We start from the raw sequence: 26,372 nt of genomic DNA, 5'->3' as shown, positions 1-26,372 counted from the left end.
CGTCGTCGCCGCTGCTGCCGCTGGTGCTGCTGCTGCTACTGGGGCTGCTGGCGGAGGCCGGAGGATCGGGCGGCGGCGGCGGCGGCGGCTGAGAGGGCGGCGGCGGGAGCGGAGCGGGACGAGGGAGCGAGAGGAAGCGAGCGAGGAGCGAGTGGAGCGCGCCCAGCCCCGCCCGCCCTTCCGCCCGCGGGAGCAGCCGGAGCAGCCCGGGCCCCCCGCCGCCGCCGCCACCGCCGCCGCCGCCGCCGCCCCCCGCCTACCCGCCCGCCGGACAAAGCCCGAGAGCCCGCGCGCAGAGCCATGTCCTCGTCCGCCGGCAGCGGCCACCAGCCCAGCCAGAGCCGCGCCATCCCCACCCGCACCGTGCCCATCAGCGACGCCGCGCAGCTACCTCATGACTATTGCACCACGCCCGGGGGGACGCTCTTCTCTACCACGCCGGGAGGTGAGCGCCGGCCGCCCCGCCGCGGCCCGGAGCCTGCAGCCCGTTTCCTCCGCCGCGTCCTCGCCGGCCTCCCGCCGCGGGCCTTTAACTCAGGGCGTGTCCAAGCGTGGCCGCCTCCGCAAGCGCAGCTCCGCCAAAGCCCCCCAACCCCGCCCCCCAGCTCCTCCAAAGCCCCCGTGAGACTGCTTTCGGGAGCCTTAACTTTGCATTCTCTCTTGGCTGCAACTCGATTCAGCGCGCGCCCACTCTGGGAACGGGGCTCTCCCGTCGCTGGGCGGGGGGGGGGGGGGGGAAGCCCTTGTTCCCGCTTCGTGGCAGCTTTCCCCGCTCGACCCAGTTTTCCCCCCCTCTGCCTCCTCCTGGGCCGATTCGTCTACACTTGGCCTGGCTCTCGTTCTGCATTGCCTCTGCCTCTTGTCGTGCATTTGTGCACATTAATGCTTGATTTTGGAGCTCTGTCCCGGGCCTTTTTAGAAAGAACAGGCAGAGTATTTCGCTTTGGGACTCTGCGATGACTTGTTTTGCTGCTTTTAGAACGGCAGGAGGAGGCTGGAATGCAGAGTTTGGACGCCTCGCCCAGCGTTATCCTGCTTTGACAGCATTGTTTACTTGCTGGACGAGGCCCCACGAGAGGGGGGCGGGGAGTCCCCAGGCCCAGGCTAGGGGAGAGAATGATAAAATAATACTCAAGAAATAGCCAAGGGAAAGGACGTGGGGGTAGTAGAACGCTGGCAGCCCTGACGATAGGTTTTTGGCGGTGACGCTTTTGGGGATAGATGAGGAGGGCATTGGCAAGAAGGGCACCCGGGTCGGTGGGATTGCTTGGTTCTGGGGAAGGGCAGCGCAGGGAGAGTTTTCCGAGCATTGCTTTTCGAAGTATGACCAGGAACTGTTTACAAGGAAGAACACTGGGGTGGAGGTGAACCACGTTGAATTTGTCACGGGAAAAGGGAGCTCAAAGGTTGTGTGTTCCCTGACTGGGCTGTTCGCCAGGGGGAGGGGACTAGAGAGCAATCTTGTGGGACCTTATTGAAGGGATGGAGCTTCATTTTAACTTCGGAACTTTGCCTTCGTTTGGTGTTGGGGTGGCCTCTCTAGAGGGTTGAACTTTGCTGGCAGCCTCTGCCGGAGGAGATGGCTAGCTTCGTTCCTGTGGGCTGGGCTCACCAGTTGTACTACAACCAATCCGGTGCAGTTAGGCCCGGGTGATCTTGAATTGGTTGCACAATAGCAAGGCCCACAGAGTAGGAAGACTTTTTTGCCAACAACAAGGGATAAAAATCGAGGAGAGAGCTCTACAGAGGAATCCATCCAGGCCACTCTAGGGGACGGGTGGCTGCCTTGGAAGACTTTAAAATGACCCAAGCAGGAGGAGTTCATCAATGTTTTTGGATAGCTGGGCTTAGAGAGGCTTTAACTTTGCAGGACAGTGGGATGACTCCGTGAGGAGAACCCTCCCTGGTGACCTGATCTGTTCAAGGCCAGCCCCTGAGCATGCTTCGATCCTGCTTTTTGATCGTGAAAGATCTTGGCAGACCAGTATCTGCTCCAGATAGAGTTGTCCTGAACTTGAGCTGACAGCTTTTAAGAAATGGATACTGTTTTCCAGGTGATAGGAAGGGATTTATAACTTCTTGCAAAATTCTTTGTGGTACTGGTCAGTAAATGCCCGCGCTTCCAGCCGTTGAGAACATGTCATGGTTAACAACTGCACTCAGCTATTATTTATGCGGGGAAGGAACTGAACTTTTAGCTATATATTAATCATTATTCCCCTGATGGAAGAGCCACAGAGGGGGTACCTTTCGGGCATATTTCAAACAGCCAAGCTACCTTGCTTTTAAAATAAGGACACAGTCTTTAAGCATTGCTTTAAAGATAGAAGCCTGTTTCATAGTCTGGATTAGTTCCTTAAGTGCTTGGAAAGATTCTGCCAGAAATACTGATTCATTTACCCTTCCTTCCAACTTACAGTCACTACTGCTTTCTCAAATATCACTTAACCTGTCTCCTGATAGTTTCTGTACACAGTTTTTTGTTTCAGATTTAAATACTTGTCATCTTAGCTCATCTATTACATTGAACTTGTGTTTATTGGTAGAGCAGGTTGTAATCTTTGGATTTTTAGCACGAAGACTTAACATAATGCGTTTATAGGATATAGCACTGTTGGGATTGGATTTAATCACTCTTAACTCAGTGCTGTTTAGATGTGCAGTAGTTACTGATTTAATATTTCCCCCTTTGGAAACTTTCCCCTCCTCTGGTGGTTTGCTCATCTCTCTTGTACATTCCTCTCTCTCCCACCATATAATTGAGCCAGGGGAAGATAGTTTTGTTATTTGGTCTCCTCCAGGCACCTGAATTAATGTGATTAGGTATTTTAAATGAGTTTTGTGGGCCTAGTGCAGTGCTTTGCACAAAAGAGCACCACAAACCAAAGTAGGAAAATGCAGTCCTTGCTCTCAGTGATCTTAAAATCTTGAAGGGGGTTGGGGACTGATAAGATTTTTTGTTTTAGAACAAAAAAAACCGTATAGAATCCAGTGCTAACATACATTTCAGGTGTGAAAACATTTAGAAAAATGATAGTAAGCTTGCATGGGAAATCTCTCTTTAGTGGGAAGGAAGGGGATTAGCATGTCCTGTCTTAAACTTCTGGAAACCTTCTGGAGTGTCATACACGTGTTGGCAGTATTCCAGGATAACAGTTGATGTGCTGAATGCCCTAAATGATCAGACTGGGCAGGGACATTCACAACATAGTGAACTTATGATTTCTTCTCCTTTGAGAGTCCTTTATTTTTGGGGGATCAGAGGTTACAGCCTACCCCTTGGGAAGGTTTCTCAAAACTGCCTTCTCATGGTTTAGGAAATAAGAGGTGGGTGGAAACGGACTTGCTCTGACCTTTGGATTTCTCAAACTGCTAGAAGAGTACCTACCTGTTTTCATTGTTAAGGAGGAGGAACATTTTTGTTGAGTAAATTCAAGGCAAAAAAAAAAAATGCCCTTGGATTTTATTTTACTTTGTTTTATCTGCCTGTGGAGGAGTGAGGATGCTATTTGGCTCTTCCTTTGAGAAGCTACATCTAGCCTCAATGGAAGGGAAAGTTACTGTAGTTGTCTTCACTTTTATAACACTTTGGTTAGCTGGAAGGCACCTGATGCTTTCGTAAGTTCTGAACTTTCTCCTTCTAGGAGTGTTGTGCTCTGGGAAACGAACAGAAACAGAGAGAACTCTTTTAGCCTTCTTTCTGCCTTTCTTTTCCTGCATAACATCCTCATCAGCTGTGGAAAAGTGCTGTTGCCATAACAAGAGCGCCAGCGGGGAACTAACTGTGATGGTCTAAAATCTTGTTCGTGCTGCTGTTTCCTCGGCCAGCTGGAGAGTTGCTGTGATGGGTTCGCTGGGTCAGAATTACCTGAAGGCCATTGCAAGGGTCTGGAAATAAAGAAGGTAGGAAGAAGGGAAAACAATCCTCTTGGAGTGAGCTATAGTAAAATAAGAGTATTTGAGAGGAGTCCAAAGTTTTGGCCTGGTTCCCTTCTTGGGAGATGAATAGAGCTCTATGTAGATCTGGGGAAGGAAGGTCAGTTTCTGACTGTTGTGAAATTTCTAACTCCATGACCTTGGGTTGAGTTTATTCTAGGCCAAAACCTTCTGAACCAACAAATGTTCTTACTTGGCTCCCTAGCTTCGTTATTAACCAAAGGACTTCCTTATGACATGGGAGAAGTACATGAAAAGCATAATGAAAGGTGTTCAGTCCCTCTGCCTTGTGTTTGAGGAAGATTGCATTTACTTATCTCAGAGTAACCCAAATTATTAACATGTTTGTCATTCTGTGGGAGATTCAGCTGAGGTCTCATATTCATCAGCTGCCAAAGTATATATTAAAGAAGATATACTTCAGTTTTTATGTTGGGTGCATTTTTTGCTCACAGAGGATTGAATTCTGGGGCGCCTGGGTGGCTCAGTCAGTTAAGCGTCTGCCTTTGGCTCAGGTCATGATCCCGGGGTCCTGGGATCGAGCCCCGCATCGGGCTCCCTGCTCGGCGGGGAGCCTGCTTCTCCCTCTCCCACTCCCCCTGCTTGTGTTCCCTCTCTCGCTGGTCTTTCTCTGTCAAATAAATAAATAAAATCTTAAAAAAAAAAAAAGGATTGAATTCTGAGCCTGGGGGAGGCAGCAGTCTACGTCCTCAAAGCATATAGCAATGCACTGTTTGAAAGCCTCTGCCTGTCCTAAGTCAGATGCAGTCTGACCATGGAAGACAGCTCTTACAAATCGATACTGTAGCATGTATGAAGGCCCTGTGCACAGCTCCTTCAGCTCGCTGAGGCCTGTTGTGGGCAATAGGAAGAGCGAAAAGTGATGAGTCTGTAACCTGACACTAGCAGGGTTACTCAGGAAAGACGACTGGAGTCTTAACAACAGTTTTCTAAGAGGGGTCTTGCAAAGGGGTCCCTGGATGGCTCAGTAGGTAGAGCACAGGACTCTTAACGTCAGGGTCGTGAGTTCAAGCCCCATGTTGGGTGTGGAACCTAGTTAAAAAAAAAAAGGAGGAGTCTTACGTGGTTTGGCTGCTCTGTAGGCTTGATTATGTGTGTGTGTAAAAATGTGCAGATCAGATAGGGTACAGTTAATGTGGAGTAAGCTAGTTCATCTGGTTGGAGAAGAATACAGCCTGAGCAGGAGAATAGTTTGTTGGTGAGCGGCAGAACTTTTTTTTGGCTTCCAGGTCTTTTTATGAACGATGTAATATTTAAACGATTTTTGTTACTCCATTTATAAATAATAGAACAAAAGTCAGTTGAGAATTGGAGTCATTCACCTTACTGAATAGGCAAGGCCTAGACTCCCATTTTCAAATTTGTTCATCGTGGAACTTGGTTTTGCGAAGGCCCCTTAGAACCCGTGTTTTAACAGGCAGCCGCTGTGCATCCTATGGGTGGCTAGTTTTTAAAGGTCCCCTGCACCCGTTCTCGGGCCATTGCTTGAAGCCAAAAGCTCAGAAATCCCTGAGTGTTTACATCTAAGTAAATCTTTCAGATCTTCAGGATGAATGCCCTGGCAAACAGAAGCTGTTCAATTCATTGAGTGGTTTAAGAAAGTAAAAACTTTAACAAGCAAGGAGAAATGAACTGGAGAATGCAATTCAATTCGTGTAGATTCCATGGGATTTTTAGTAGACGAGAGCATGTCGTCTGTAAATAGTGATAGTTTGGGCGCCTGGGTGGCTCAGTCATTAAGCGTCTGCCTTCGGCTCGGGTCATGATCGAGTCCCACATCGGGCTCCCTGCTCGGCAGGAAGCCTGCTTCTCCCTCTCCCACTCCCCCTGCTTGTGTTCCTGCTCTCGCTATCTCTCTCTCTGTCAAATAAATAAATAAAAAATCTTTAAAAAAAAAATAGTGATAGTTTTATGTCTCCGTGGTTTATCTGAGTGCCTTTTATTTTTTTGTGTCTAATTGCTCTGGCTAGAACTTTCGGTACAGTGTTGAACAGAAGTGGCAAGATAGTGTGAACAGATGCCCTTGACTTGTTCTTAGTGTTAGAGAGAAAACATCTAGTCTTTCACCATTAGGTAAGATGTTAGCTGTGGGTTTTTCATAGATACCCTTTATCAGATTGAGGAAGTTCCCTTTTCTTCCTAGTCTGTTGAGTGTTTCTATCATGAAAGGGGGTTGGATTTTGTAAAATGCATTTTTTTTTTTTACTTAAATTGAGTTGATTGTGTGATTTTTGTTTTTTATCCTGTTGACATGACATATTGTGTCAGTTGATTTTTGGATGTTGAACCAGCCTTGTATTCTTGGGATAAATCCCACTTGGTCATGGTATATAATCATTTTTATGCGTTGCTAAATTTGTTGTGCTAATACTTGGTTGAGGATTTTTACATCTCTATTCAGAAGCGGTATTAGTCTGTATTTTTCTTGTGATGTCTTTGGTTTTAGAATCAAGGTAATACTGGCCTCATTCAATTCTGATTATTTTAGAAATGGCCTGCTGCTTCTAGCAGAAATGCTGACTATTTACTGGTGAAGGTAGACCATTGTTGTCTAGGTCTCTTAAGAGACACTTTTCAGAAAACGTGAGAGGCTTGTGATTCTTCATCTTAAGATGTCGTAATTAATTGTTTGGGCCTCAGAGGAGCCCGTGTCACCCCGAGAGACTGTTTATGTTAGAGTCAGGCTGCTTTTAGGTTGAAATGAAACTGTTCTCTGGTCAGGTAAGTTCCTAGAATCACGAATAGGCAGTAGATAAAAACAGTGACCTAGACCAGGGCTCTCTAGCCGACTCTTGCCTCTCACAGACTTGGTTGGTAGACTTCAAGCTCCTTACTTGAAAAGTAAGTGAAAAGTGGAAGATGTTCATAGATAGGCATTATTATTTTTTATTTATTTATTTATTTTTTTTAATTTTTTTTTTTTTATTTATTTGAGACAGAGAGAATGAGAGAGAGAGAGCACATGAGAGGGGGGAGGGTCAGAGGCAGAAGCAGGCTCCCTGCCGAGCAGGGAGCCCGATGCGGGACTCGATCCAGGGACTCCAGGATCATGACCTGAGCCGAAGGCAGTCGCTTAACCAACTGAGCCACCCAGGCGCCCCGATAGGCATTATTTTTATTTTTTAAATAAGTGCCCAAGAGGAGGGAACTTTGGAAGAAAGCAGACTGTTGGAATGAAAGCCAAGTTTGAATCTGAATGTTTTCCCCATACCAATAGCAGTGATCCTTCATTAATTATTAGTATTACAGACAGAGGCTGAACCACATCTGTGAAATCTAATCCAAAGAACTGATCCAGGACACAGTCAGCAACCTGGCAGATCCAGTCAGCATTTTCCTGGAATCAGAGTGAGGCATTTTTGTAGAGATGATTTATTTTGGGATGAATGTTCAAGCCCACACAGAAGTGGATGTATTTGAGGGGCGCCTGGGTGGCTCAGTTGGTTAAGCATCTGCCTTGGGCTCAGGTCATGATCTCAGAGTCCTGGGATTGAGCCCCGTGTCTGGGTCCCTGCTCAGCAGGGAGTCTGCTTGTCCCTCTCTTTCCCCCTCCCTCTCAAATAAGTAAATAAAATATTTTTAAAAAATAGAAATGGACGTAGTGGATGTACTTTATTATCACCCAGATCTTCTGACAGTCAGGGCTAGACAGACTTAAAATAATTTTGACATTTACTTAATATTAGTTTGTGGTTTGTATACCATTTTGGACCTGGTACTAGCTAAAAAGATAATCTTTTCAACTCATGTTGCAGCTGAGACTCGAGAGAACCAGATTTGCTTAACGTACCTAGTTTATTTGTGTTGCTCTCCTGACTCCTGGGTCACTATGTGTCCTTTCACAAATACTTTTAACTTCTCTGGATATTAGTTGCTTCATGTCTAAAATGACAGGCTTTTGCCAGATGTTCTCTAAGCCTCTCCTAACACTAGACCTTCAGTGTAGGAACACAGTCATTATCAACTTCCCTTTCAGCCTAGGCGTGTGTTCTGTGATGACTGTGTCCTAAGTGACAGGGCCAGGAGCCATCCCTTGACAATATCTTGGAAGTCGTTGCTCCCAGTTATTGAAACTTAGAGTTAAACAAAGGACAGTAGGGTTGGCTTTTCACAAACCTTAGACGTCTCCCATTTGCCATAGTACTTTGGTCATACTAAGCTATAAGATCCTGAGGCTCCAGTTGTACCTTCTGTTGATGTAAAAAATTGTCCCTCTCTTGATTTTATTAGCACTTTAGGGATTTGATGGTGGCCCACACTGAATGTGTTTTGGCCACCATCAACCTCCCTGGAGGGGGCTGGCTTAGGCAGCTTTTAGTTTCCTCTGGGTTATCTGGCATAGAGCTTTTTAGGAGTCTGTCTTTTCATCCAGAGTCTCCATGAAGAATAGATGTTTAAGCAGACATTTTTTTTTAAGTGGCAGTGTGCCAAGCCCCAGGATATGCACCATGGCTACCAGTCATGGCTTCCCCCAGTGTCTGGTCTGTTGTGCATCTGACCCAGTTCTGGCCAAATGAGATGTAGGGGAAAGTCTGCTAAGGGTTTGGTGAGAAAGATTTTCTCTTGGATGGAGAGAGTCCCCTGAGGGAAGCCCTGTTTAATTCCACACTCCCCCTTCCTCCTTGAACACTGTTGTGTGGGGGTGAAGGTCCATCTTAGCCTTTGGAGGAATTTTGTCACCAGCTTACTCAAGCTATGCAATTTGGGCAAGTTACTTGATGTTTCTTGTTCTGAGCTGTCATTTTGCATGAATAGATGCTTACTTCTAATATAGGAAGCAGCCATAGTTAAACAGAACTTTATGCTGGGGACCCTGTGAAAGTATAGTAATGACTACCCTGTTCAGTTAACCACATTACAGTGGGCTTTCTCTAGGTGGTTTAATTTGAAGTTAATACAATTTCTTGAAAGTATATAGCATAATCCCTGGATTAATTATTTAAACTAAGCTACTTGGTCTTGAAAGAGACCCTTAGGCTTGAATGACCTCGTTTATGTACCTAACCATCTTGGTAAGCGTAATTTTGGGCCTCTTTCATTGGTCTTCTTGGTCCTTGCCATTTTGAAAATTACTAGTTTTTAGATCAAAGGGTAGAAGCTTTTTTCCCCCTCCTTTCTGTTCTCCACTAAAGGAACTTTGTTTTTACTGTTTTCCTGGTAATGTCAGCATCTAGAAAGCAATGGGGTCAAGGTATTAGATTTATCTTAGTATCTGGTCGTTAAGGGATGAAGAAAATTTATAAATGTCTAATGTTAAAAGATTTTAAAGTTCTTATTGTTCTGAAGTCCAAACATGTAGACTGAAGTAATATATGCACATTTAAAAAATAAGATGGAAAGGGGCGCCTGGGTGGCTTAGTTGGTTAAGTGGCTGCCTTCGACTTGGATCATAATTCCAGGGTCCTGGAATTGAGCCCTAGACTGGGCTCTCTGCTCAGCGGGGAGTCAGCTTCTCCCTCCCCTTCTGCCCCTGTTCCTGCTCTCTCTCTCCTAACAAACAAATAAAATCCTTAAAAAGAAAAAAAAAAAAAAAGAAAGAAAAACAGAAGCACCTAAAATGCAAAGTAAAATGCCAGGAGACAACCGCTTTTAACGGTTTTTGTTTCTAGTGCTTTTATTGGTTACCGCTGTTGCTGTACATACATGTGCACCACAATTTCTTGGCTTGTTAATGTTAGATAATACCATTGATTCCCTGTCATGGAAGATGAGTAATCTGGAACACTTTCATTACTTTCTCCCTCTCATTTCCGCTCCCTTCTCCATTTATCAGTTTTTGTAAATTGTATTATCGATTCTGGTTCTTCTGATAGTTACCTTTAAAATGTAAAATAATAGTCAAAACCTCCCAGTCACAATCTGTCAATTTAGCTCTCCGTTATATAAAGTTGTACCATCCATCCCGTCTCTACTTCCCTGGTAGGTCAACTTCTCCATTATTTTGACAGTATCAGGGCCTGCAACATTTACATACTCTCCTATAAGTATTCTTCTTTGCTTTTATTATAGTTTGATCACAAATTGTGAGATCTGGTATATAGCATATATGATATTTTGGTTCTTAACTTTTCATGGCGGTCATGATCTCAGAGTCCTGGGATTGAGTCCCATGTCTAGTTCAATCCAAGGGACATGATTATTTTTATAGAAAACGAAATGGAAAACTCACTGGAAGGAAAAGCGTCCATTGTCAAGGTGAAATAGAGAATTTTTTTTTTTTTAACACTCCCATCAAATGATCAAAATCACGGCGCCCTCCCTTTTTTTTTTTTTAAAGATTTTACTTATTTCTAGAGAGAGTACACACCCGGGGGAGGGGCACAGGGCGAGAGAGAATCTCAAGCAGACTCCCTGCTGAGCATGGAGTCCCACTCGGGGCTCGATCTCACGACCCTGAGATCATGACCTGGGCCAAAATCAAGCTGTCTAACGCTTAACTGACTGAGCCATCCAGGCGCCCCGCGGGCCATTTTAATGTTATATTCAAGGTATGTCTTGTATGGTCTTTTGTTTTCCTTTTTCAGGAATTTAGGATTAACTGACTTCTAGTTACTTGTGGCTGCATTGGTTGACATGAAACGGGCCTGACATAAATGTGGCGGGCTCTTTGGATGAAACGTGGATTACCAGCAAGTTCTTACTTTAGAAAATAGATGTCTGTGCATGCATATGTATAAGAGACCTTGAGTATTGTAGGTTTTTTAGTTTTTGTCTTGGAATAAATATAATCTCATGGTAAACACAATATATAACAAAGGAAACAAAGGTTTTTTTCTTGCCATTTTGTTCATAGTCGAATCTTAATGTTTTTCTTTGAATAGTTTTGATTTTTTGAATGGTCAGGTGCTTTTGAATCACACCATAGATCCTTAGTCACTGACAGGCTGATTCCCCACTTTTGCTCTCTATCTGCTACAGTGAAACTTTTTTAGCTTGCAGCGATCTAAAATTCAAACACCTAAAATGCTGTCCTTTGTGCTCCTGTTTTCCCTGGCCATATTTGAGAACATTAGTGGCAACCCTTAAGACTCCAGTTCTTCAGGGTGTCTTCTCTTCTGAATTAATTTGCTTTGTTTGCATTCACAACCAAATGTATTTTAGGAATCCACTAAAAAACTACTAGAATTAATTGAGTTTAGCAAGGTTGCAGGATACAAGACTGGTATACAAAAACCAATTGTATTTCTATACACTTTCAATGGACAATGCAAAAAAGGAAACAGTTCCATTTCTAACAACATGAAAATAATAAAATATGTAGGAATAAATTTAATGAAAGGAGCACAAAACTTATACTGTGGAAACTACAAAACATTGTTGAAAGAAATTGGAGAAGACCTAAATAGATGGAAGGGCATTCCACATTCATAGATTGGAAGACGGCATTCTTTTTTTTTTTAAGATTTTATTTATGTATTTGACAGAGAGAGACACAGCCAGAGAGGGAACACAAGCAGGGAGAGGGGCAGAGGCAGAGGGAGAAGCAGACTCCCCACCGAGCAGGGAGCCCAGTGTGGGGCTCAATCCCAGGACCATGGGATCACGACCTGAGCTGAAGGCAGACGCCTAACCACCTGAGCCACCCAGGCACCCAGGAAGACGGCATTCTTAAGATGACTGTATTTCCCAGATCTACACGTTCAACACAGTCCCGTCAAAATTCCAGCTGGCTTCTTTGCATAAGTTGACAAGCTGACCCTAAAATTAATATGGAATTTTAAGAGACCTAAAATAGCCCAATTTCAATAATTATTACAAATCAAGACAGTATGGTACTGCCATAAGGATAAACATAGATCAATGGAATAAAATTGAGAGTCTAGAAATAAACCCATACAGTTACGGCTATTTGATCTATGACAAGGATGCCAAGACAATTAAATGGGGGGAAATAGTCTTTCCAACAAATGATACTGGTACAACTGGATATCCACACACAAAAACTGAAGTTGGACCCCATGACTCGAAGACCTAAATGTAAAAGCTTAAAACTATAAAGCCTTTAGGAAAAAACATAGGCACAAATCTTTATGACCTTGGTTAGCAAATAGGTTCTTGAGTATGGCACCAAAAGCACAAGCAACAAAAGAAAAAGACATAAATTGGACTTTGTCAAAATTAAAAACTTTTGTGCTTCAAAGAATACCAATAAGGGAAAAAGCAACCTACAGAATAGGGGAAAATATTTGCAAATCATGTATGAGTAAGGGACATGTATTCATAAATATAAAGAACTCTTAAAACTCAAAAGTAAACAGACAACCCACTAGAAAATGGGCAAAGGATCTGAACAGACATTTTTCCAAAGAAGATGTCCATTGGGATGGCCAGTAGGCATATGAAAAGATGTTCAAACCATTATCCATCAGGGAAGTGCAAATTAAATCAAACCACAGTGAAATTTAAGAAACAAAACAAATGAGCAAAGGGGAAAAAGGGAGGGAGAGGCAAACCAAGAAACCAGCTCTTCACTACAGAGAACAAACTGATGGTTACCAGAGGGGAGATGGGTGGGGGGAGGGGTGAAATAGGTGATGGGGATTAAGAAGTATACCTGTTGTGATAAGCACCAGGTGTTGTATAAAAGTGTTGAGTCACTATATTGTACACCTGACACTAATATTACACTTTGTGTTAACTAACTGGAATTTAAATAAAAACTTAAAAAAAATCAAACCACAATGAGATACCACTTCACACCCATAAGATAGCTATAATAAAAAACATAGCAAGTGTGGGCTGCCATGTGCATACCCTCACATACTGCTGGTGGGAATGCAAAATGGTGCAGCCACCTTGGAAAACAGTCTGGTGGTTGCTCAAAAGATTTAACACAGAGTTAACCATATGATCTAGCAATTCTACTCTTACCAAAGAGAAATGAAAACATATGTCCACACAAAGATAGGTACATGAATGTTTATAGCAGCATTACTCAGAGTGGAAATAACCCAGATGTCCATCAACTGATTACTTGATAGAATGTGATATATACGTGTAATGGAATATTTGACAATAAAAAGAATGAAGTACTGAGAAATACTAAACATGGATGAACCTTGAAAACATGCAAGTATAAGAAGCAGTCACAAAAGATCACATATTGTATGATTCCATTTATATGAAATGTCCAGAATAGGCAAATCTGTAGAGACAGAAAATAGTGGTTTCCTAGGGCTGCTGGGGTGGAGGGGGACTGCTCGACATGTATGGGTTATCTTTTGGGGGATGGTTGCAGTGTTCTAAAATTGATCACGGTGATGGTTGCATAATTCTGTGAATCTGCTAAAAACTGTTGAATTACACACTTTGAACTATATGTGAATTACATCTCAGGAAAGTTGTAAAAAAATGGATTTTATCGCCTCTGCAACGTCGTAGAAGTTCTTCAAAGTTTCCTTTATATCTCACACATTTAGGTAGACTCTGTACTGCTTATTTCCTAGTTGGTCAAATTACAGTTCTTTAATGCATATGCTATTGCTAATATATAATTTAGAAATAGAAAGCTTGCTTTCATCCTGTGCATTGTTTTTCACCGCCTCATCCCCAGAGTTCCAAGCTTGGCATACTGCAGAAGTAAGAATAATCTTGTTCTGACTTGCAAGTTGAATGTTAGTTTAAGAATATCTGACAGTGAAACCTCACTCTTTTGAAACCTAGGCATGAACAAAAGTGGAGGTGATACAGCAAATATGCAAAGTGCATCCACTAAGTCTCCTTTTATTCACTGGAAAGCCATCAGGCCCCCTCCCAGCCCGTTTGCTCTTTATTTTACGTAGTGTTCTAATAAGTGAATCGCTGATTGCAAAGTCCCTACAAGGATAGAAGCATCGGGTTAGGATAGGTGAATTGTGCGTCCCCCACCCCTCTTCCCCAAGTTCGTAAGTTGAAGCCCTAACCCTCAGTGTGATGATCTTTGCAGCTGGGGCCTTGGGATGTAATTAGGTTTAGATGAGGTCATGAGGCCCTCATGATGGATTAGTGCCCGTAGAAGAAGAGGCACTAGGGAGCTTGCTACCCCCTCCCTTCCCCCTCCCCACCCCACCTAAGGACACATTGAAAATGTGGTGGTCTGCATACGCAGAAGAGAGCTCTCACTCAGCTGAAGCAGACCATGCTGGCATCTCCATCTTGGGATTCTCAAGAGCTGAGAAAGTAGATTTGTTTAAGCCGTGGTATTTTTTTTTTTTTAAGATTTTTATTTATTTATTTGACAGAGATAGAGAGAGAGCATAAGTAGGCAGAGCGGCAGATAGAGGGAGAGGGAGAAGCAGGCTCTCCACTGAGCAGGGAGCCTGATGCGGGGCTCGATCCCAGGACCCTGGGATCATGACCTGAGCCGAAGGCAGCCGCTTAACTGACTGAGCCACCCAGGCGCCCCTAAGCCATGGTATTTTGTTGTGGCAGCCCGAGCTGACTGAGACTTGGGGAAAAAGGGGGTGTTCTCAAGCCTAACAGTGAGGGAGGAAACAATGAGGAAAGGGGCACTTGCAGGCTATTTGAATTCTGTACAGTGGAAGGAAAATAAAGCGCCTAGGCTCCCAGAGTTCGTAGGCCACAGCATAGTTTATGAAGTGATCTTCAGAATGGTGACCCCTGTTCATCAAGCAAGGGTCAGATTGTTTTCTGTTTAAGGTGGTAAAAAGTTTTAAATCTGTACAAGAAAAACTTCCATCCAAAATAATTCGCATTATTCACTTTTTGAAAGTTAGTTTTCTGCTATCCAAAATGACTCGTGCCTCATAATTTCCAGATGCCTTTTTAAGTTACTACAGTTCTTATTTTTCAAAGCAAAGAGGGTGAAGGTAGATTTTTTACTTTCCTTGTCCTAAAATTGTATTTGAGACAGGACATAAGACCTGTGTCTCCTTTCCACTGGGGACGAATGATTTCCAACTTTTCCAAGTGTTCTCCGGGGGTTGGAGGGAGGCATGCAGAGGTGCTCTGCTAAGGTTAGGTTTATAGTGTGAGGCCTGTCATAAATGAGCTGTGGGCCTTTGCCTCTCAGTTATTCTAAAAGTAAAGATAGGAAGATAATTCTAGCCCACTCTAGGACTCGGAGACTTCCTCTGTGAAGTTTTCAGCCTTTGCCTGCCTCATTTAGCCTTCAAAATGAAAGAGCTGACAGGTAACAGTAATTAGAGCTGTTGACCTCGTTTGTGCCATGCTGTCCTTCAGAGATGATCCTCTCCAGCATCCCCTTTTACTACCAGCGAGGCCCCCTTTACTATTCTGAAATGAACTTGGACTATAGGACCTGCCTGCTCGCGTAATCTTTAAAACTGCATATTTCTGTTCTGTAAGCAAAAATAAGCAGATTACCTAATTTCTAAAATACATAAGTACCCGGGCCTTGGCAAACTTAGAAAATTGAAAAACAGAAACCGCTTCTACCAGTGTCTGTCGCCCTCCCGAGGGGGCAGTAACGGCCCCGCCATCCTGCTGCGTGCCTCTGGAGAAGCCGCACTCGGGGGACCAACGGGGCGGCCCATCCGCTGCTCACCCCAGTGTTCATGCGTAAGTGGCAGTTACTGTCTGACTCCTTTCACTTCCAACACTGTGGCCCTACTCTGGGCGTCCCGGGCACAGAGGCAGAGTGCAGAGCAGGCTGTGCTGGGAGTCCGCACACCAGGGGCTCGGTTCCAGTGTTGCCTCTCGTTTGCTCGGTGAGCTCCATCAAGTCACTTTCTGGGTGTCCACTTCACCTGTCAAAGTGACCCCCCAGGCCCCTTCCGTCATCCTCTTCTCTTACTATTTCTTTCATATTTCGTCTATTCTCAGATGACTGTTACTAGGCTTTTGGTAGAAGATTGAAGTCGGGTTCTTTTTTTTTTTAAGATTTTATTTTTAAGTCGTCTTTACACCCAGTGCAGGGGTGGAAATCACAACCCCTAGACCAAGAGTCACACGCTCCACCCACCAAGCCAGCCAGGCGGCCCCGAAGTTGGGTTCCTCACTTTAATGAACAGAAGAATGCCCGAGGAACTTAAAGATAGGGATTTCCAGGTTCGAAGCCCCAGGGATTCTGATTCAGGTAGAATATTTTTAAACAGGCTTTCCAGAGGATTCTGGTGCAGATACCTGCAAAAATATACTGTCCTAATAGGTGCCAAATATGGCACGGCATTTGTCTTAGTACTTTATCATGGAGAGCCTGAGAGCCAGATACTTTATTTTCACCTCTTATAAATCGTAAATATGATTGTGTATGCAGTGTAGTTGTAACAGAACTAGGTAGTAAGAAAAACTGATCTCCTTTGGAGTTGGTTTGAAATCCTTAAAGGTTTTGTTTTGAGATGTCTACGTGTGCTAATGGATGCCCATCTGAGAACATTGCTTCCATTCTGAGACACTGAGTCATTCTTTCCTGTGACAGATTTTGTAGTACCAAGAGGAGAATGTGTTTAGCACTTGATTCTGGTTGTAAAAGCAAGGATGCGGGGGGCGGGGGGGCAAATTGGAGGGTAGGAGTCTCTCTTGGCCATTTTCTCACCTAGAAACCACTAGTTTGACTCTTATTTCCCATCTAGTTGGAAAGAAATGACTTACTAGCATTTGCATGAAACTGTCATGGTACTACTGTGATATGGATCCCGAGAAAACCAGAGTTTGTAATCCATTTTCCAGCTACTTAGCATGATGTCGGTATCATCTCTTTAGCGTAAATGTTCATCTCCTTCCTTCTTTGGGAAGACTCCAGAATTTCCATTCTTCTTGCAGTAGATGCCTTGCTTTTTTCCACCCGCTTCCTCACATTTCAGGTAGATTGGTTAGCTGTTTTGTTTTTCTGTTTCCGGGGATGTAGCTGTCACATGTTGTTTGAGGAAATCTGCCTGAACCAGACTCTCCTTATGACAGGAGTGCTTTCACTTGAGGATCTGTAAGCATTGACCAGCAGGCAGGAGTATTTAGATTCTCCCTCTTTAAGTGGGTAACTTCGTGCACAATCTAATTTTCATATACTACGACTTTTAACTTACATGCCTGAACCTTTTCCTTCTCTGGATTTAATCTTAGTGTGAGCAAGATGCCTCAATCTGACCACATCACTTTGTTCTGTAGACAGGGGTGCTGGGTGGCCATTCCCCCTTTCTCCCCTCCTTCAGCAGACATCACTGAATAGTGGCCATGTCCTCGACCACTGAGCCAGCTGTGCTCCTATGGTCTGGAGCAGAGCCCCAGGCGTCCGCTACACTAAGCCATCGTCAAGCATCTCTAAATTGTCGCTTAGTTTTAGATCTTGTTTATAGCCATTTGTACCTTGGGCTGACCATGACAGAAGAAATAGAAGCAGTAGATTTTCTTAACTATTCGTCAGGTCAGATGCAGTCTTCAGAAGGATTGTTGTAAAACACTCTGGTAGCACTTACTGGGATGCAGATTGTTTCGTAAAATAGAGAAGGGTCCAGCTTCTACCACAGCTCTGTCTGGGAAGAATGTTGGTCTCAGTGCCTTTGGAAAGCCTTCAACTTAAAGGCAGCGATCTATCTATTGGTGATTTTTTCACTTGTTTATTATTTCATTTAAAACTTTCTAAATGGTAGAACCAAGGTCACATAGAACTAAGACCTGGCATAAGGAAGTCACAGGCTTTAGAGAGGCAAATCGATAAACAGGTGACCTATAATAGGTGATATGTATGGAGTAAGATGCGGGAAAGAATTTTTTTTTTTTTAAAGGTTTTCCGTAAAGGAAGCGATGTTGGGGCTGAGCCTTAAAGATGAGCGGAAGAGGAGGAAAAGGCGCTCCTCCAGCAGAGGGGCCTGGTCCCAGGCAGGGAACAGAAAGCTTATCCTTTTTGCTTGAACTGTGAACCCTCAAGGGTTAGGTTTAGATGGAATTTAAAATAAATTCCCAGTAATATAATATGGTTGTTTTTTTTTTTTTAAGATTTTATTTCTTTATTTGACAGAGAGAGACACAATGAGAGAGGGAACACAAGCAGGGGGAGTGGGAGAGGGAGAAGCAGGCTTCCCGCGGAGCAGGGAGCCCAATGCGGGGCTCGATCCCAGGACCCTGGAATCACGACCTGAGCCGAAGGCAGACGCCCAACGACTGAGCCACCCAGGCGCCCCCCCTCAACCTTTTTTAAAGATTTTATTATATGTCGATAGCCCCTTAATTTGTTTCAGACTCTTGAACCCTGTTTTCCAGGAACCCGAATCATTTATGATCGTAAGTTTCTGTTGGATCGTCGCAATTCTCCTATGGCTCAGACCCCGCCCTGCCATCTGCCCAATATCCCAGGGGTCACCAGCCCTGGCACCTTAATCGAAGATTCCAAAGTAGAAGTAAACAATTTGAACAACTTGAACAATCATGACAGGAAGCATGCAGTTGGTAAGAGAACGCCAGTTTGGGGGGCCGAGTGGGTAGCCCTGGGAATTCAAATGTCAGTCGGCTACAGGTTGAAAAATTGATGCCTCAGTTACAACCGACATTCGTTTATAGGTCTCTAAGGTTCCCAGCTCCCAACACCCAAGGCTTACTGAACTGTTCTGGAAATCCTAGGTTCTAAATCATAAGTGAATCTAATCCGGGAGCGGGGAGAAATCCAAACTCAGGGCATAGGAAATCCTTAGATGAGTCCTTGAGCCAGGCCTCAAGTCCTGCCTTGCCTGGGCTGTACTGGACTAGGAGTAACACACAGAATAGAACTGAACAGGCCCCATTTCCATTGCCTTTCAGAAATAGATCTATTTCTTACAAGAAGAATGTCATTTTTGTGGTGCAGGGGGAAATAGGGTTTGTTTGCCGCATTTTCCAGGACTGCCTATCCCTAGACACACACACACACACACAGACACACACACGCGCGCGTGCGCTGAGTAAGGAGTCCACTCTGTCTCTGTGGAAGCAGAAGAGGGAGTAGAAATGGCCAGCTCCCGAGGTTCGCCTCGGGTTGTACTCCCCGACCTCTGTGCGGGAGCCAGCATTCTGCCTCCTCAAATTCCAAATGAGCTTTTTCTGGACAATGTGTTGATTGAGAGCAGGGCCAAAGTTCAGAGCCTCCAGAAGAGTTTGCCGACATGATAGATGGCAAGGAGCTCCCGCTGGGGCCGCCTGTAGCCAGAGGGATGCTAGGCAAGTTTTCACTTGGATCTTCTTCCCCAGATCCAACTCCTTGTGGGTTGTTTGAGTGCCATTCTTTTTTTTTTTTTCCAGATTAAAAAGACCAGCCAAAGCAAACAATTACTTGTTTTAAGGCCGCAGAGAATGGGAGAGTTTGGATTCTTATTTGACCCTCATGCAGAGGAATGACAGAGCTGCTTGGCTTTTCCTTTTGGGCTAAACTTGTCTTGATTCTTCCTAGGGGATGATGCTCAGTTTGAGATGGACATCTGACCGTCCCGCAGGAGCAGCAGGAAAGCAGCAGTGCTGAGGCTGTATACACCGGATTGGGCCCATCGGATCAACAGTGAACGGACAGAGGGGCAGCCAGCAGTCCCATTGCAGCCCCCGAGACCTCCTCTTCCTTCCTCTGGGTGCCAAATGATGCGAAGATGAGCTTCATCTGACCATTTCCCCTCCCTGTTTCCTGTCCCCCTTCCCAGTTACACAGAGTTGATCCAAGATCCTTGGCATATTTCCGTAGACCTAAGCAGCCCACAGAGGAAAGCAGTTAAACTCTGGCTTCCGTAGTCATTTTACAGTTGAGAAAACCTGTCCTCCCCCCACCCCCCATTTTTTAAAAATCCCAAATCAAATATCAACCTGCCAACAATTGCCTGGCTGGGAAGTCTGGGGAAGTGACACAGAGGTGTGGTGGGTTCAGCATTGTCCGTGTCCTGACCCTCTGTCTGCCCTCCCTGTCTCCCACCTGTGGTTCAGAGCTATAAGAGTCTGGATGTCGGGTCTTCACAGCCATCAGAGGGCAATGGTAATGGAGAGGAGAGCCACTCTCCCTCGTACCCTGAGCTGTTTGTCCTTCAGGCCAGAGTGCAGTTTGTACAGCTCTGCTAGCATCACCCTGCGACGTTTTCTGAGGTCCACTTCCCCTCCTTCCTCTGGCAGGGGTGTCTTCTGTCTTTGATATTTGAGCGCCGCTTCCCAGTCCTTCACTTAGCACATCTGTGCAGAAAGGTGTGAGCCCCACCTGAGGGGGGAGTCCTTGGGAAGCAGCAGAGCTCTCCTCTCCTCCTTCCTCCCTGCTAGTGCCCTGTTGCCCGCCATCCCCTTGTATCTGAGCCACCAGGGTGATTCTGCCGCTCCCCGCTCCCGCAACAGGCCTACCCAAGCGACAGGCACTTGGGGGGAGGCCTGGTTCATAGCGTTCTGCCGGGTGACCCCGAAGAATGACCTGGGGAGCGTGCTGAACCAGGTGGGTACTCAGACTCAGTAGTCCTTGCTTTCTAGTCCACCGAGCTTTGGGATAATCATTGTCTCTGATGGCAGTGTCTTATAGTTTGAGTTTAAAAGGTGACTTTCAGAATGCTCTTAGAAAAGAACCAAACTTTTTTCCTTTGTAGACCTGCTGAGGCTCCTGGGATAGATAAGCATGGGCTCGAAAGTGGGTTCTCCCCATTGTCTTGCCTTCCCCATCGTACTCGTTGTCCCTCTCCCTCCCTCCCTCCCTCCCACCTTCTCTCTGCCAGGCCATTTTTCAAATACACATCAAAGATACCTCAAGTGTTGGTATCTGATAATATCTCACTCCTCTTATCTGAGGAGTGATCTTTTATTTTTAAGATGACTACAGACCTATTTTTAGATATGTTTTCAATACGATTTTGAACAGCAACTTTTTAATTACACATCTTCCGGTGTTAGGAAGGTGAGAAATGTCCATGGGCGAGTCTGCTGCTCCCTGTCACCATCCTTTGTCTCCCTGAGTCCCTGACGAGCTCTTTGCTTCTCCCTCTAGTTTTGGGTGTGCATGTTTGCAGTTCGTAGTGGGTGGTGTGTCAAACTGGACCATTCTGCCTTGCCATGGCTTGTTTACGAGCGCCTCGTTCTTTCCCTCCCCGTTTGCTTTTTCATGCGCCCCCTCACCCTCCCGACTATTGACTGGCACAATAATCCCGGGAGAGTGACCACCTTGTAGAAAGACTAACACCTCTGTCCTCATAGAACGACAAGTAAAGTAGCCGCTGGTGTCCTGGGAATTTCTGGTCGCATTTGGTGCCCTGAACCCTCTCATTAAGAGACCACATCCCAGGGTGAGAGTAACAGGCCATCTGGCTAGGAAAGAAAGCTGTTTGTTTTTCTTTTGAACTATGAAAAGACCCTGTTTATGAACACATTTTAGACAGAAGAGAGGAAGGCTGTCCAAGGAACTTTGTTCTGTTTTCTACTACAAAATGTGAATAGTACAAAGAGTGAACCTTCTGTGATGGTTGATGTTTCTCAGGAATAAGCTGGATCTCCAAAATTTGGGGGATGCTTTCAGTCTCAAAAATCGATGATCAAAAAAAATATTTCCTTGTTTGTTTGTGTAATGTATCCCTGTTCTGATTTTAATTAAACTCCCAAATTTCGCTTTCCATACTCTTGGAAAAAGTTCAGTTGCACCGTCATTTGCATGAGAAGCTTGCTCAGGACCCCTTTGTCCCCTGGGAGCTTGATTCTTTGGGCATGAGACTTCTCGTTCTTCATAGCTGGCTTTGGCATTCATGGAACCTGGTTCCAACTCCAGGTAGTCGAGCAGTGAGCAGAAGAGCGCCTCTTCTTGATCTTTGTTGCTGCACTTGAAAATCTGGCCTCGCTGAACAGCGGGGAATGGATTTAAAACATGCCAGCTTGAGTGATGTCAAGGCGCCATTTTCCCCTTTTCTGCCATCTTGGGAAATCTCTGCACACGGTTCCCTAATCGGAGGCCATTTTTCTAGTTTTTGCCGGGAGTGTCAGCCGTATGATACAGCAGCAGCCTGCTCCTTCAGTCTTCTCTGCAAGGCCCTCCTTACTGGTTGGTGTCCTTTCCTAGAGGCCACTGCTATGAGAGATGCTTTGACCTCCATGAACCTGCATTTTAAAGATCGTTTCACAAGGCAACAGATTAACTTGTAACAGATGACACCTTTGTGCCATGCCTCAAGAATGATTTTTTCAGGGCGAGCCAGATCCAGAAGAATGAATAATCTCTCCTGGCTTTCTCTTGGGGAGGGAGAACCCTTAGGGGACCATCTGAGTGAGATGGTTCTTAAAATCTTAGTGATCATTTGCTCTTTTTATGAGGAAACCATGTTTCTGAACCTCTGAGGACAGTCCATCTTGGTGGAAATGACCTCGTTCCTCCAAATTCCAGCAGGAGACACGCGTTGTCTTGGTCTGTCTGTACAGTATGGTTTGCTGAGACCACCACGTCTTCATATTCTGTTTAAATAGCTGAACGTCCTCAGGAGCACCCTGTCAAGCAGCTGGCTTCTTGGTATTGGGCTGTCAAGCCCGGAATTCTGTCATCCCACCTGTATTAGTTATCTTCTGCTGTGTGACAGATTACCCCCAAACTTGAAATCTTGAAAGAGCAAATGTTTTCTGTCAGCTTCTGGAGGTTAGGAATCGGGAAGCAGCTTAGCATGATGGTTCTGGCACAGGGTCGCCGGAAGTTGCCATCAGGATGTCGGTAGGGTCTGCAGTCATCTAGCTAGGGCTGGAGAACCCACTTCTACGTGCACTGTGGCTTGTTGGTGCGTTCTCTGCATATGGGTCTCTGTGTAGAGCAGCGCGAGCGTCCTCATACCAGGACAGCTGGCTCCCCCCGGAGCAGGTGACCCCAGGGAGAGGGCAAGAAGGAGTCTGCAGTGCCTTCCGTGACGGCCTCTGAAAGCACACACCATCACCTCTTCCCTATTGTGTCCCTTAGAAACAAGCTCCTAAGCCCGGCCGACACACAGGGGAGGGCAGTGACACCCACCTGTGAGGGGAGCAGTATCAAAGAATGTGAGGATCTATCTTAAAATCACCTCAGCCCCTACAGAGGATAAAGTCAGTCCAACAGGGGGGTAGGTTAAACTAGATAACACAAAGAGATGTTGCTACTGCATCTCCAAACTGAATAGAAGACAGACACTCTTCTCTTTCCCCAAAGTCAGCTGCTGGTTTGGAGAGTGGTGGCAAGAAATGACGATTCCCAAGAGAATAAAAAGAGCTCTACGTTTGCCTGGCTACCAGCAGTGCAAGGATGCTTCGGGGCGAGTCCTAGGCTTTGTGTCTCTCAGACTCCGCACCACGTCTTTGCATCTCCGTGAGCCAGGAACTGAAAGGGAATTGGATCCTTCTAACTCAGCCACTAAAGCGGACCTAATTGGAGTCAGGGTTGTTAAGGCAAAGGAAGAAATGTGAATGAGATGTTGGGTTACCGGGCTGAATGAAAGCTTCACGGTTCGGATTCAGGGTGAAGTAGATGATTGCATCTGGAAGCCAGGCCCCTGTCAGAGTCCAGGTGTTGGTACCTGGTCTCTGCAGCCATACGAGCTGAAACAGATTTGGGTCGGGTGGCTCACCCAAGAAGCCACTTCTCAGTTCAGTAGGGGACATCTGGGAATTAGAAATGTCTGTCGGTGCTTGATTGCACCTCTAAATCCAGTGTGTGTCTTACCTGGGTGCCCGCCTCAGGCCGGGCTTCCTGATAGAGATGTGTCTTAAAGAGAGCCGGTCAGTCGAACACATTCCTAGGGAGCATCTCCTGGGCGTCTGGCGCCCATGCCCAGCCATGTTTTAGAGACTCGAGACATCTTCAAGATGCACGTTCCTGTCTGGCTTTATGCTCTGCCTCTTCTCTGGCCCTGCTTGGTGGAGTGTGCACTTGACTAAGAAGCATTGCTGCTGAGGCAGCCATAAGAACAAGGGCACTTCCTCCACGAGTAAGGACTCCTCTTCACAGCACTTTCCCATGACTCGTCTTTTTCCTTCTGCTTTTGAGGCAGTCACAATAGATGGTCTTTCGTTTTGCGTTTGGGCCCCCAGCTCTTTGGGACCGTCTGACCTTGGTGCGGACAGCTGCGGCAGCACGAAGCCTGCTGCCTGGGTGGCTTGTCCCCAGAGCCCGCCATTCAGCCGGCGCACGACCCACGTGCCATCGAGGCAGCTGGTAGGAGGGGCTCATTGTGCTGCAGCAGGACCCCAGAAACGGGCTCTTTACTCTTTCTCCCCTTCTTGGATATTCGATGGCGTGTCAAGCATCTTGGCTGCTTGAAGCCAGGGCCCCGGGCCCTTTGAGTTCTCCCGCAGAGAGGCGGTCCACTGCCTCTCCATCTGGGCCGGAACTTGCCGGTCGAGGCATGTTTCTGGACTACAGGCACAGCAGCTGTCTATTAATCTGCGAAACCCAATCACTTACCCACCCATGACATCTGGGACCGGGTAATCATTTTAAAGAAGCACGGTTTTTTTGGGAGGGCAGTTTCTGTCTGGACTTGGAAAGGGGTGTGGTTAACCGCGCCTCCCCATTCCTGTGTCCTAACCTCTCAGCTTTTAATAAAGGATGAAATCAGATCTTGAGGCAACTGGGTCACAATTCTTTTGAATGCTTATTCCCCAGGGGCATTTCCTGTTCTAGTAAGGATTTTCCAGTTTAGCACTGAGGTTTCCTTGAGGCTAGATCAGGAATTTCTTACAAAAGACTAAGGAGATGGATACAAACTTATTTTTTCAAGCAATCATTCATGTCTCCTTTCCCACCCTCTGGAATTTAAATTTCATTCTCTGGGCTGGTCCTAGAAGTGAATACCTTGTGGCAAAACTAGATTTAAGAGGTCTCTTGAGTTCCTATTCAGATGGTCTGTGGGTTTTCTTTGCTTAACAACTCTGCCTGCAGCCTGGGCCAACCACACGGTATGGATGGCCGGGGGAAATGTTGCCGAGGTGAAACACAGTTCCCTGAGTATTTAAATTCTTACTCTGCCACCTTTCTAAGTGTAGGGGGCTAACCGATGCTGCAATGCTTGATAATCATGTGGCCACGCTGAAATTTCCAAAGGGAGCTCTCGCCGGTGCTTACCCCCCAAATTCCTGGACACTTCTAACAGAGAGAGTTCCATGATTCTAGCCCAGAATAGCCAGTCTTGCCCCCGGTGTATCCCCTTCCTCTCCATCTTAATCTTGAAAAACAAAAAACCAAGCCCAGGCCAAGGGTAAGTTTTACTTGAAACCAGGAGGGTGGGGAGGAACACGAGCTAAGGACGAGTTGTCCGAGTAAGCCATCCTGCTCCTGGTGGCCGTGGCCAAACCACTGAGTCCCATGAGCCAGTGCCTTTCCCTCCCCCAAAGAGGGAGCCCGCCTCTTCCCACCTGGGTACCCCAGGGGCAAGCCTCAAAGGAGGCATCTTGGAGAGCCCAGAGGACACTCACATGCCTAGGGGTCCATTTTAAGCATCTTTAAGATATTTTCTGTATAAAACAAATGCCCTTCCCTGTCTTCGTGCCGCCAGTGGCCCAGTTCCATCCACTGAACGGAAAAGTGGAGACTGCCGTTACTTCTTTGGTCTTCCCTTCGTCCCCTTAGACGTGGTCGCCCCCCGCCCCTCCCGTCCATTTCACCATCGTGGATGGAGAGCGGAGGACACCATGCGGTCTTGAGGCAGTCCCGTGTGAATCCGTGATCACTTTTGTTGGTGTTTGTTTTTTGGGTTTTTTTTTGGTAACTGTCCTAAACCAGCAGGTGTTTGGAAATTAGGGAAAAATTAAATTCTCACCAATGGTTGCTGTTACAGTTAAATCAATAAAGATCTTGAGTATCAACTTGTGTTCTGATTTGCTTACATTTTGGGGGAAACCCTGTGGATTTCACATGTGGAGGGTCTCGACCAGTGAGGTAAATGGGCAGAGATGGTGAGCCACCTCGTGGGGCAGTTCTCAGCATTGGCAGAGCACGGGCTTTGTCCGTCTGGCCCAGAGATGCAGCGAGATGCCCTGTCCCTTCCCTCAGAAGCGTGGTGGTGAACAGGTGCATGCGGGGGCCGGACACACCAGGTAGGCAGGCTCCTCTCTCCTCGGACCAGCTTCGACCAGCCTCATGGAAGCGCAGACAGCGGCTTTCCCTTTTTCGGAAGAGGGCTGCCTGTGCCCCGAGGGGCACCTGTCAGAAATGCATCCCCTCGGAGGTCCTAAACTAGGCTGTGCTGCAGGAGCATCCAATTCCTTGCTATTATTAATCCAGTGAGTCCCACGTATCAATACTGCGAACAAGAATTCTGTCCTGTTGGAGATGTGAACAGAGGTCGGCAGAGTAAAAGTGGACTTGAGGAAACGTTTTCCCATCCAGACAACGGCGTGGTTTAGTTCTGAGGCTTCAGACTGAGCCAGCCTTGAAGTCTAGCCGAGCTGCTTAGAGGCCGTGTTCCTTCCGCCAGGATTCTCTCAAGTAGGCGAGGGTTAAGAACCACCCCTTCCTGGGTGGCTGTGAGGCTCAAGGAAGGCGCTTAGCCTGGGGCCTGGTACATGAAGAGTTCGGGAAAGGGCTGGAGCACAGCCCA

General features: G+C 46.0%; 1 protein-coding gene and 1 long non-coding RNA gene across 2 annotated transcripts; both read left to right on the top strand.

Moving 5' to 3' along the window:
- Window positions 1-25,638, top strand: EIF4EBP2 (eukaryotic translation initiation factor 4E binding protein 2). The gene is made up of 3 exons (XM_081824127.1): window positions 1-445; window positions 18,115-18,300; window positions 19,274-25,638. Exons 1-3 carry the CDS (start codon window positions 301-303, stop codon window positions 19,303-19,305), a joined length of 363 nt encoding a protein of 120 aa, XP_081680253.1. The 5' UTR covers window positions 1-300; the 3' UTR covers window positions 19,306-25,638.
- LOC145722207 (uncharacterized) lies at window positions 3,910-14,423 on the top strand. Its single transcript, XR_014146308.1, has 2 exons — window positions 3,910-6,830; window positions 7,064-14,423. It is a non-coding gene; the product is annotated as an uncharacterized LOC145722207 (long non-coding RNA).
- Window positions 25,639-26,372: the final 734 nt, after the last annotated feature.

Source organism: Leptonychotes weddellii, chromosome 6 (assembly GCF_054177405.1).
Source record: "Leptonychotes weddellii isolate Sample4059 chromosome 6, ASM5417740v2, whole genome shotgun sequence".
NCBI lineage: Eukaryota > Metazoa > Chordata > Mammalia > Carnivora > Phocidae > Leptonychotes > Leptonychotes weddellii.
Note: the sequence above shows the minus strand (reverse complement) of the source record. Positions and strands in the feature narration are given on the sequence as shown.